Here is a 13258-nt window from a genome sequence, read left to right as displayed (position 1 = left end):
ATCAATTTGTTATTTATGGCTCCTAATTTTACCTATGTGTAGTTTTCCCAATATTTTACCTGATTAAAGGCTTCAAGTCCGTTCGATTTTTAGTAAGAAAAAAAGGCACAGAATATACTCACTTTGCCCCGGTTGAAATTTGAACCCTCAGCTTGTATCACCTACGTGCTAGATGGAGAAGTCAACATTCAAATTAACATTTTTTGGTAATTTAGTTATCAACTTTTAATGATGTGGTAACTTAGGATTAATTACGGTTCAAAACTAATAATAAATCATGTGGAAATGTAATAATTACATATAGGTTTTTTAAGGAGTAGGTTACAATTTTAACAATACAATAAATATTTTAAAATCTTTTTAGATGAATATATATATATATATATATATATATATATATGTAATTCTGAACTTTCAAATTTAGAAGATTTATCATTTCTCAATTTAGAATTAATGTTTTGAATTCGGACATAATTTTGTTTAAGATTTGTCAACTTTATATTCAATGCCCTGGATCTTAATAACGATTTTTGTACCAAGTAATATGAAATTGGTAAGAGAAATAATTGTTGAATCGCACAAAATCAAATTTGTTTTTGTAACTGATAGAAACACTATTAGAGCTGCAATTAACAAAGAGTGTTGGTGGACTCTATTTGTTGGAGTCCGCTACAAAATATTGACCACGTGGCCTTGTTAAGTGGTGGGTCATTTATCTAAAATGGTTGAATCTCTGTCAAACTATAATTCAACCCAACACAGTTCCTATCATCACATAGAGGGAGAGAGTTTGTCAATATAGGGCTAAAAGCCAAAAAGTGAACAAACGAAAAGCGCTTCACTCTAAGAAAAAAGGAGTTACATTGAGTGCGTGTTTCTAGAGAGAGATGGAGAGGGAACAAGCGACGCCGTCGTCGTCAGGGCTCTATGGAGGAGAAAGAGGCGCCGGCGGGAAGTTCCGGAAGCCACCGGCACGGAAGCCGCCGGCGACTCCGTACGACCGTCCGCCTGCGAATCAATCCCAAACCCTTGCCGAGCGACGCGACGGCGGTTGGTTGTCGAAGCTCGTTGATCCTGCTTGCCGCCTCATCGCCGGTGGCGCCACCAAAATGTTTCCGTCTTTCTTCTCCAAATCGCCTTCTACCGCCAACCCGCCCCAAGATCAAGGTCAGTGATATATATTATATAGCTTCACATTGCATATTTTGCTTACCTTTACATGTAGATTTTGGCATTCCAAGTGATTTGGGATTCGAAATTCTGACCTAACTACTACCCCTTTGTTTGTATTATTATTGTTTTCTTGAATGTGTTATTGTTTTCTTTTAAGTACTGGAAATTTTAAAGAACAGAATTTTAAGTGTTAGAAGTTTATAAGTAGTAATTAAAAATAAATATGTTTTTAATATCCTTTTGAATTTAAGAGCTCAGCATTCATGTGATGTGAAGTCCATGGTTCTTAAAATTTTACCCCATGCTTACCTTTTAAAGTGATATTCAAATTGAAGTATCAAGCACACTTAGTTGGATAAGTTGTCAAATAGTCCAAATAAGTGGATGAGACTAAAAGAGGAGAAAAGTTATAATGAGGTAGGAGTGGGTATTCTTAATCCCTGTGTGCTCTGAGGAATGCCCTAGCTACTGTTGTAGCTTGTGCTTGTTTCTTAATAATATCTTACTTAGGAAAAAAAAGCTTATAATGTGGCACGTCTGTCACGACCTGCCCAAACCATTTAGATATTGCCCGCTTTGCACTCTACTCTTGGTTTTGCTCAAAACTGTTAAGGGGAGGCCACACACATAAATGTCAGGAACTTCTCCCCCTATGGGATGTCACAATCACCCCTCTTGGGACCTAGCATCCTCGCTGGCTGACCCACATGGGCTTGTACATGCTCCCACATATTTGGGTGGGGATCGGCTTTCATACCATCTGTCATGACCCGCCCAACCCATGTAGATATTGTCCGCTTTGCACACTCTCCTCTCTGTGCTCACGGTTTTGCTCAATACGCGTCTACAGGGTTAAGTGGTGCCCACAGATATAAATGCCAGGAACTTCTCTTCCCCCAAGATGATGCGGGACATCAAAATCACCCCTCTTATAGCACCCGGGAGCACTCTTTTTTTTTTATTTTTCATTTTACCTTAGTGAAGTATGAATTTTGAGAGAATGACCTGACCATTTTAAAGAGAATGGTATGAGCAGCTGAACTCAGTTGGGGAAAGGTGCTTGAATACTTATTATAAAGCTGTCCTTTGAGCCTTGTGGAGATCTTTTGATATATAAATTTAAACTAGTAACACTCAAAATTTTATTGTTGTTGAAATCTAGTTATTGATTTCAGAAAAAAATGAAAGAAAGGAAGTGTTGGATAGTTCCTTAAATATAGATTATGGCTTGAGAAGTTTAGAATGCATTGACTGTCCACAAAATACTACTACATCATGAGAAATTTGCTAATACTTCAACTTTCATTTAATTGCAGCAAGATATTAACTTGTCATATTAGGCTGACATTTATAAACAGCAAGACAAGTTTATAAGCAATTGAGATTTAGTCTGCTCCTTGACAATGATGGCAAGATTCTTTGTTTCAAGGCAGCACCTGTTCTCATTATCTTAAACTTTCCCACGATCAAGTTCGAATGTACTTATCCAAAAAGATTAAAAAAAAATCAGCCTTGAAGATGATTCATTCATTGTTGTTCTGCTCTCAGTCTTCCACCACCTTATTATCCACTAGAGCCACATTCAAGATTTCTGGAATCTGCTACTTTTATTCTTTTTCAAGTTTGCTTTTCAGCCGTTTTTATTTATTATAAAACATTCATGTTCTCTTTCATGTATTTAACCTTATCTCTCGAGTAATTTTCTGCTTCGTTATCTATTTTTCATCTTCTAATTGTTTAGTTTTCTCTGAAACAGATAAGTGGGGCACGTGTGAAAAAGAAGAGTTTAATAATGATGATGATGGTAAACAATGCACTTTAAATGTGAGTTGTTCATTTATTGTTATAGTTGTGCTTTCTCACGTCTTTCAAGAACTCCTTTACTGTTTTATCTTGTAGATGTATTTTTTTATGAGACTTGGCATTATTATCATGAAATTCTCTACTTTGTTGGAGGGGAAATCTCAACAATTTTAATATCAAAACCGGGTTTCATGTCTAGGAGACAGTGGAGACTAGGATGTCAATTGCATGTATTATCTGATAAAATTTTAAATCACATGCATTTTTCCATGTCAGACCCATTGGATCATCCTATATGTATGTATTTGATCTTTCTCGTTTTAATCCTCTCTTCAATGTTGTTTTTATGTTTTGTTTAGAATAATCTGGTTTTCTTTTAGCTTCTGATGCAAATGATCTAACTGTTATCATTTTTCCTGCGAGCAACGTCATTATTTTTGCATTGATAGTTTTCAATTTACAAAAAAAGCACTATCTTTTACTCTGGGATATATTTGAACTTTAAATAGTGTTTTAAGGGTGAGAAGTTGTATTTGGGCTTGTTTTTGAGTTTTTTGTTTCCCCTTAAGTTGCCTATATTAGACTTATTGATAATATATTCATGCAGGTCGGAGTATCCAACTCTACTGGAGTTTTGGGTCCTATCATATCAGCAGCAGATAACTTAAATAACAATTCCGACTTTGATGAGCTTGGACGGGAAAAAATAAGCAATTTATCTGATGAGAATGAGTTTTCTAAAATTGAGCAGCTGATGAAAGGAAAAATATTTTCCAGGTATATTATGGTCATCAATACTCTCGGTTTCTTTTATTGCCACTTGTAATTTTGACTTTATGGTATTTTCTATTTAAGCTTCTTTACAGCATTTTTCAGTAATTTTATTGCTCCAGAGATTCAATAGAGATACATTTGGATGGCCTTCTGTGAATATTAAAATTTATTATACAGAAACTATTCTTTTTCCCTGCAATAAAGAAGCATGTTTATAGTCCTTGAAGCAATATAATGTTAGTTTTACCCCAACTTATGTCAGTGATACCACTAAAATTTAAGCTTTTTATTAAGTTGCCAAATGTTTTCCGTTGCATATATATATATTGTGATACATGTAAGAACATGCATTCATATCTTTCTTTGTTAAACCTGCTGTCTAAATGGTCTCCAATGCTTTGCAGGGAGGAGATTGATCATTTGACAGAGATATTAAATTCTAGGGTTCTTGATCCTTCTAATATTGAGCAGAATAAAAGGACTCCAAGCATGACTACTGGAGGAGAAGCTGAACGGACTGCAATTGCCCATGAAAATCCAATGTTTTCAATTGAGAAAAATCAGGAAGATTTAAAGAGACATGCAGTGGGAACCTCAACACCTCTTCTGCGAACGACTGTAAGTATGTTGTTACCACGATCTTGCCCTGTAAATTATTTCTTTATGTCTAGTGAGTTATTTCTTTTTTTGAAATATTCAATTTTGAAAATGTCTCGAACTATGTATTATATCCTGCATTCAGCTTTGGATTTTCAATATTCTGTATTGCAGTAAAAATTAAAATTCTTTACTAAATATTAATATGCTGTAATATGCGCGTAAATAACATCTGTTTTCACATAGGAATGCACATTGAAGCCTCTTGTCGGAATGCTGTGCAATTGTAGTCACTCGTGATTCTCCAACAGTGTCATCCATAGGGCAAGGTCTTCCCACTTTTGGGGAATTTTAACAACCATTGTGGATGTATTGTGTTCATCCTAGGTTCCTTTCAGGTTGCCCACTTACTGCCCCACCTTGACAGTAGTGGTAAAAGTGCACAATGGCTTCATATACAAAAGCAAAAAGTAGTAATCTGTTAGAAGGAAATGACACCCATGCTCGAGGCAGCATAAACCCAACTAATTATACACATTTTCAATTCACACATGTATTGTTGTCTTTTAGTGACATATAGATAACTATCACGATTTTCTAACAATACTCTCACAAGTATGAATTTCAAAATCCTACATACATACAGAAAATGCCACTAGCAACTGGCAAGTGTGTCACCTATGCCCATAACTGCGCAATGCCCCTACATTTGGGCGTGAATTTGTGATGTCCTGTGAAGTGTTATTGACATTGGTCTTTGAGGTCATTGCGATGCCCTTGTCATCTGGTGTCATAAAGACCAAGAGTAAAGACTCTAAAGCCATATTTAACACTTAAGAAAAACTAGGAAAAAACCTGTTTGTTATAAAAGAAGATACAACATCTAAGGAGCAAAAAAAAAATGGATAATTATTATAGCTAGAGGTCAACTATAGTAGCTCAAGATGGAAAAATATATGATTGCAAGATAAGAGGGAGAATAGTCGTGTATAGTTTGGGCAAACTACTGGAGAATGAAGAACAGGGCGAAAGTCAAGGATAGTCTAATTGCTGGAGGTTATTCGATGACGACGGGAACTTTAGAATAAAAAGATTTTACTTAAAATGGGGTTCCTTGGAATTTTGAGTGTGAAATGACAGCCAGTCAAAAATGATAAAGGTGAATCAGGCCCTTGCTCGTGATTTTAAGTTTAGTTTGGACCTCGCTACCTGTTAATGGGCTTATTTGCTTGAAGAGCCCAAAAGAGTCATGAATATGAACCGCTAGTTTTGTTAGGATAGCACAAGTCAACTTGCCATCTCACTCCTTGATTCTACCGACTTGTCATTTCTACGTACAAATTAAAACGTTTTATGATTCATGAGATTAAGTACCATTATGTTGAACTTCGTGGATTGCAATATTAACAGCCATTTTTAGATGTGTTTGGGAGAACATATCTTTGTAGAAGAGGCAAAAGAATCTTAGAAAGGCCCTAAGAATGTAATTAAAACTTCTTTTTCTTGCATTTGATCCTTAAACTTATATTCACTAGGTTTTGGTATTAGAAAATTTAATAGTTGTACAAAATTTCACAGGTGCTAGATGAAGTTGGTGCTTCACCAGTGGATTTAGCGAAAGCTTATATGGCAAGTCAAGCATCAGAAGTACGGAGTGAAGAATTTGCATCAACGCCATTTATTCCATCACCTTCACTTAAGTCAACTGTGTGTTGGCCTGGTGCCATGTTACATGATCAGCGTGGTTATTTAACTCCACAAAATCAAAGAGGCAGATCTGGTATTCATAATTTTCCTAGATCGCCATATTCTAGAACAATTTATTCGAAGTCCAAGTCCAAGGTAATGCAGCAATTGGTGTGTATATATATATATATATATATATATATATTGGTTTGAATATGGGATGATTCTCTCTCTCTCTCTCTCTCTCTCTCTCTCTCTCTCTCTCTCTCTTATTTTATTTATTTATTTATTTTTGTGGTCATGTTCTCAGCTAACTCCATTACAAGCAGTTGAGAATAGGCACCTAAGCATTTCATCAACTCCCTTGCGGCAATCTCGAACTCCCATCTTTGGACAGGTACGTTTAATTTTACAGGTCCAGTACAGGTGTATGCATTGGTAATGATTTTTGCCCTCCTTCTATATGATGCTCCTAAAAGAGTTCTTTAAGTTCGGTTTGAGTTTCAGAGACATTTACTTGTAATTTGTACTATTTTAGTTATGGTGTCTGCTATTATTCAAAGGCAGTAAAACTTCCAAGTTCTTGAGTTATTCATACATTGTGATTTGGCATTTTGTTTTTCTTACTTCTACTTCTCTTCGACTTGATATGAACTTATTTATGAGCGATTATTTAGAATAATCTCTAAGAACTGGATAATATGGCTAGCTTTTTACAATCTGATTCAGAGGATATTGAACTTCTTATCGACTGCCCTTATTTCAAAGGGATGGTGCCTTTTCCATATTTGCATGAATTGGGTCATGTAGAGGTCCATCTGTAAGAAGAGTCATTGTCTTAAGAGATGTTCATAGAGAGAGATCGTTTCTATGCCTTTCCTTAAAGCTTTTTTTTTTTTTTTTTTTTTTTGGTGATTTATTCATGCATAATCTTTTGTGGTATGTTATTGGCTAAAGCATAATATACTATCATAATAGCAAAACCTTTTATATAGGTCAGTCTTTGTACGAGGAGGGAAAACATATACCTTTTAAATACTTATCTCATTTCATGGTAAAAGAATATATTGCCTGAATAGGTTTTATACCAACTCCTCTTATTATTGTTAATTTTCTATCAGATGTTTGCTTTAAGGACTGTCACTTAGAATTGACCATTTCCTCTTTTATGGAAAGCGGGAAATGTTATTGGACTAAGGTTGTAGAAGGCAGTGAAGGATAAGAAATCCTTGAAGCCTAAGAGTGTAGAAGCCAAATGACTCCACAGCCAAGAGAGATCATCCAAACGCCTTAAGGATGCAACATTGGTCATATTACAGCATGTCTTGGCCCTTGGGTCAATCACTTAATCCATCCATAAAACTAGGTTTAATTGGATCAACCCCATGATGCCAATGTCATCATTTTGATAATTAGTTCCTAGGTATTAGGCTTATAAATAAAATAAGTCAACATACCTAAGAGAAATGGCAAAGGAATTTCCTCCATGAATGTGGTGGATTTGTTTTCTCTAGGATTGACATGTTTGAATACGTCTATTTGTTTTATTGTTTAGTGCCACTGATCACAATGGGATGGACTTTTTTCCTTTCCAAATCCATGCTTCTTTATATTAATTTGCCACGTTGTGGTGTATTTAAGCAAAGAAAGCAGAAAGCAAGGTCATTACTGTTTTGGCTCAAAATGTAACTCGGGTCTCTCTCTCTCTCTCTCATCATGTCTGGTTTGTGAGTTAACATGTGAGTGTATAATATTTAATGTCAGTTGCTGGATAGCATTTTTTATATTTTAGGAGCAAACCTGTTGGTGATTATAAATGAACACGAGAAATTCTTAAATTTGTTAGTGGGTACATGTGTGTGATATATACCATAAAATTATTGCAGCTTGTAAAACATAATGAATTCATGTTTGGGCTTGTTGGTTGCTTATGTGACTTGTATCTGGAACTTGGTAACAAATATTTGGTGATAATTTCTGAAAGAATATTATACTGTTGGCCCATATGGTATTGTTATAGACCATTCATGACATGTAAATTGACTTCTCTATTTTTTTAATACATTGGTGAAGTCAAGGAACGATGTGTTGAATGATGGCTATGGCTCAGTGGGACCTATTCGGCGTATGCGGCATAAGGTTGTTTCAGAAGCTCCGCCCAGAGGATCTGCTGCTTTTAATTCTTCCCAAACTGGTCCTTCTCAAGTGGAAAATTCCAGTGTTTCTAGAGGTCTCTTGCCTGCTACAAAGAACTTGGAACCTGGAGCAAAAAGCAGTAATTCTGAATTTCAGTCAATAGCCAAGAAGGCACGCAGTTCTGAAATGGGTGTCCCAGATTTTCTGCCATCATCTGGGCAGGCGGTTAGAACAATATTGGAGCACCTTAATAGAAACCAGCCCACAGCTCAAGAAAAGTCTGCTGAGTTGAAGCTAGCCACTGCATGGAAGAAACATTCATCTTCTGAAGTGGCTGATGTCACAGAACATACCAGCTTTCAGCCTTTACAAGGATTTGCCTCACGTAGAAGTTCAGATTTAGCTGACCAGAAAGTTTCTGCGCAAGCAAACTTCGACAGTGAGAACTCAATTTTCAAAGAAAAACCTCAGGAGAGAGATACTAGTGAAGCTACTGATAACTTAAATAAAGGCAAGGCTTCCAGCAGAGTCATTGATGGTACCACTAGTTCGATACGCGAGTGTGATTCTGGACCTTCAGTTGACTTAATCAGAACTAATGATTCTCGAATCAAGAGTGCACATGAGGTATTTTATCCATTCTGAAAAGCCATTTTTCTTATGCAAATGAATGATCTTTTTCATTCTTCTCTCTTTATAGAGTGGTCAACACATCAGTACATGGTGAGTAACAGTTGCTACTTGCTAAGTTACCCCAACATATTGATGTCAGCATGAACTTGTCTGGGTTTTACTTGATAGTCTAATTATACGAAAAGTAATGCTTCAGGTTATTGTGGCAAGCCTTGGACCAACATTGACGTAATGCTGACACTGATATGTATTTTAATGCATAGAGTGAAACAACTTTATGCTTTAATAAGCTATAATTATTTTTACGTTACAGGAGAATGGGTTGCTATGCTAATAGAAATAAAACTCCAATAACAGATTTCTTTATTAAAACTTAAAATTATATATTTTAAATGTGATTTGCTCACACCTGGAAATATTATGTAAATTTCTTAAAATAGCAGTTTGAAAAATATTTTTTTAACATTGACAGGAGATATATGCTTAACTTGTGAAATTTTGGCCATTTTATAATGATTTTTAGTTTCTCAGAGCTTAATCTTTGTAATGCCATCACTGTACCAAAAAACGAATTTCTTTTTTCAAATTATACATCATATGGCATGTATACTTGTCATCTTATTGTCCTAAGGTATGCATTTAATTGTCTGCTATCTTGTCATTTATTTACTAAATTATATTTTGTCGATTACTTTGTGTATGTATGAGCTTATATGATGTCATATTGTGGCCTACTATTACTCATGTTTAATGTTGCAGTAAACTACGGTATTAGGCTTGTAGCTTAATGTGCTTTCAACATTTTTGGAATGCCCTAAGTTTACTATTTGACCAAGCAGTTGTTATGGATCTGTTACAATGACAAAAATAGGAAAAATATGTTAATATCTATACTGTCCACAACTTAGTTTTATGTGATAATATGGAAAGAAAATTAATCTCTCTGCATGTGTGTGTGCGTGTCCACAACTTAGTTTTAAAATATGTTAGTTGTTAGTTTTCTATGTTATACAACTTAGTTTTATGATGAGTGTGTGTGTGAGGCATTTATTAAGGTTGGCATTTTGTTGAGCGACTGCTATGATTTTTTTGTTTTTATTGAATGAAAAGTACAACTTGGACGGGTACTGATACCCTCTCTCATTTGTAACCTGTTACACATGATTCTAAATTTTGTTTTACCTCTTGAGTCTTGACCTGATTGTAATTCTAAAAACTTTATTTTTTAATTACTTTTATCTGAATTTTTCTTTACTTCAATTTATTTATGCATTTATTGGTGGGTGGAAGAGCAACACATGGTAGTTATGACCTGTAATCTTTGTTGATGATAATTGGGCATTGGCAACCACCCAGGTGAACCAATAAAGTCAATACCCTGACTCGCTTGGATACTGTGAATACTCACTTAAATTGCATCTTAGGCAGAGAATGCCATTAGTGTATTTATGTTCATGTGCTTGTTCTCTGTCTATCTGTAGTAGGATAAATAAATAATCCGTGGTTAATTGTCAGAAAGGTCCCTATTAGATGCTAATTGCTGCTTGGTGATGTTATGTGCTCAATTAAATTAGTGGGATAAACTCTTGCCTAAAAGAATTTGATTAAATTCCATCAAAATACTTCACCTTTCTAAAGCCTTAGATTAGAGGTTAAGATTATGAAGTGATCTGTATGAATCCCGCATCTTTTTTTTCTAGAGCACAATTTTATACACTACAATAACACTGATAGATAGTATGGTAGAAATAAATATGTCCAAATCTCCATTTCCCGTTGTCTCCCTTGCTCGGCCCTTCCTCTAAGGGGTTGTGTAACAAGTGCATAATGAACCAAGAAATAACCCTTATTGTGTGAAATTATAGAAGATCTCTCTAAGATGTAAGAATTCCATCGAATTGAATACGATTGTATGTGTGATAGCGCATCTACTATACCAGGAATATCAATGAACCCGATTATTGCAATTGCTCAAGATATCCTTTTTTTAGCTTCGATGGTCTGCTTCGTAGTTCAAGATCCCTCTTACTATCTGGGATCAAAGAATTACTAGATCTGTTTTGCCCAAAATAGGAATGAGCTAAAAGTATTATTTATAATCTAATGATCGTGTCGATTCCATGATTATAAATTCATTCCATACCGGACCAGACCGGAATAGGGTTATATACATTCTCATTATATGAGGGGGTCATTCGAGCATATTGAAATAGATTCTATGTTTGCATATGAATCCCCACGTCGTTCACTCATTCCATTTAGGTTTAGGAGTAGGCATTAATCAGATGATACTTGGTCCTGTACCAGTCCCAAACCTGGGAAGGGTTTGAACTTCTGATCCATTTCACTTGAGAGAGAGGTGGGGAGGGGATCTTGTAGAGCCACTGGCAGAGGGTTCGTTGCTGGAGGCAGGGCAGCGGGCTAGTTATTTATTTATTTATTTTATTGTGTTTGTTGTTTGGGGGGGGGGGGGGGGGGGGGGGTGGGTGGGGGTTGTTTGGCAAAAGATAAATACACAAGGGTAACAGGAAATATAGAATTTGTTAAGGGTATAGACATAATTTCGCTACATAATCGGGGTGGGGTAGAATACTCACCCGAACCTGGATCAGGTTCAAATTCTGTAACCCAATACTGCCCGTTACATTTAAGTCCTATTAGGGGCGGGTCAAATTGCCAAAAGTTATGTTGTATTATGTACATATCAGCAAATTGCTTGCATCCAATCGTGCTGTTGCACATGTAGATGTTCTTTAGGGCTGGTTTTGGACCTATGGAAAAGTAGAGATAAGAAATGGTCCTAATTGCTTGTTCTGCTTGGTATCTACAGTGCAAGAAACATTTCTCCTGTCTTTGTACCAAATCTTTCCTTTTTTTCCCCCTAGTTGGTATTCACACACACCCCCTCCAAGGAATTGTTTGCACCTAAGAGGAGTCGAACTATAGACCTGATGCTTCTTGAGGCACCATGGCCAAGTGACTTGCCTGCTTGAGCCAACCCCTTGGGTTTTCTTTGTACCAAATCCTACATTCTTTTTAAGCTAATAGAAGTGGCTTTGTTTGCTTTTACCGCTGTGTGTTTATACTTTCCTTCATACAATTAGACAATATGGTGCGCCTACAATCAAAATGATGCAAAGCTCTTCCATTTGATATAATATTTTCCTGAGATGTCATTTGGTTGAAATAGACAGGTCTGTCGAGAATCTATTTTGCAGGCATCTATCTTTGAACCAGAGACTCACATTTACATTTTTTTTCTTATTTAATCTCAGAAGACCTCCCTGGGGTTGACAGACAGCAAACAGAAAGAGATGAGTAAGCTTCCATCTCTCTACAATGAAATAAATGGGCAGGATGTTGGAAAGGTGGTCCCCAGTTCATCTGGCTCTGAGTTACCAAAGAAGCCTCCGTCTCACTACTCTTCACGGACGAAGGTCAACCTAACAAGTATTTTTGTTGAGAAACCTGACCCAAGACGGACAGTTTCTTCAGATAATAGCTGTGGGTTTACTTTTCCTGTTTCTGCATCTTCTGGTGTACTCTCGGAACCACCAACTCCGTCCATCATGCCTTCTTTCTCAGCCAGTGGTTTGCCTCTTCCGAAGGAAGAGCCTGCAGTTCCTTCTTACACTTTTGGCAGTAAGAGATCTACACCATCCCTCGTTTTCTCGTTCCCTTCCACGAGCAATGCCTCCACCCATGATGAACAGGCAGATCTTAAATTCAACTTTGGATCAGATAAGAAGAGCAGGGTTTCTTTCAAGTCCGTTGGGAAAGATGCGATTTGCTATTAACTATAATGGTGTTAGCACATTTAGGTGTTTTCTTGGCTTCCTTGTGGGATTTATTTGAATATTTCAATTTTAAGAAGACCCTTGGAACTGATTCATGCTTACTTTAGCTTTAGGAAGTAGAGAAATAAAAGATTGATGAGTAGAAATAGTGTTGTGTTCTGTTTTCCTATCAATGTTGATCCATCTTACATTTTCAATAATGAATGGTATCGATAGCCCTATGTCTACAAATCCTACATGTTTAATTAGAGAATTGATCCGTGTTGTGGCTATCATTGAGAGATTGGTGGAGTAAAGCAGCCATTACCAGAAATTTTATATTAGGGCTTATTTTCTGAAATTGGTCCCTCGCTGTTTCTTGTGCCATAAAACCGCTAATTGTTTGTTAATTATGGAGGTGCAAGTGTGCAACCGGAACCAAATCTGTTTTTTCAAACTTGGCCGATCCAAAACTTGTTACTACTACTGTGTCAATTGTTGAAAAAACTTTATTTTATTTTGTTTTATTGATTGCTAGAGTAAGTACTTACTCGATACTGTTTATTGAAGACATAATAGCTGTACTCATATATATATATATATATATATCTATCTTATAATGTGACCGAGGAATCCATCCACACACGTTTTGCACACTTAAATGAAGGTGCGCGAATCCT

The 13258-nt window shown here is 36.2% G+C and overlaps 1 protein-coding gene across 1 annotated transcript; it reads left to right on the top strand.

Moving 5' to 3' along the window:
• The first annotated feature begins 767 nt into the window (after positions 1-767).
• Positions 768-12871, top strand: LOC132279891 (nuclear pore complex protein NUP1). Its single transcript, XM_059781947.1, has 8 exons — positions 768-1167; positions 2930-2997; positions 3584-3753; positions 4155-4368; positions 5926-6189; positions 6344-6430; positions 8107-8796; positions 12078-12871. The coding sequence occupies exons 1-8, from the start codon at positions 888-890 to the stop codon at positions 12597-12599; spliced, it is 2295 nt and encodes a 764-aa protein (XP_059637930.1). The 5' UTR covers positions 768-887; the 3' UTR covers positions 12600-12871.
• Positions 12872-13258: the final 387 nt, after the last annotated feature.

The sequence above is a fragment of the Cornus florida genome, unplaced genomic scaffold, assembly GCF_030987335.1.
Source record: "Cornus florida cultivar Cherokee Brave unplaced genomic scaffold, ASM3098733v1 CherokeeBrave_3.0.0_Hap2_Chr10, whole genome shotgun sequence".
NCBI classification, from domain to species: domain Eukaryota; kingdom Viridiplantae; phylum Streptophyta; class Magnoliopsida; order Cornales; family Cornaceae; genus Cornus; species Cornus florida.
The sequence above is the reverse complement of the archived record's forward strand: the minus strand, read 5'-3'. Positions and strand labels throughout refer to the sequence as shown.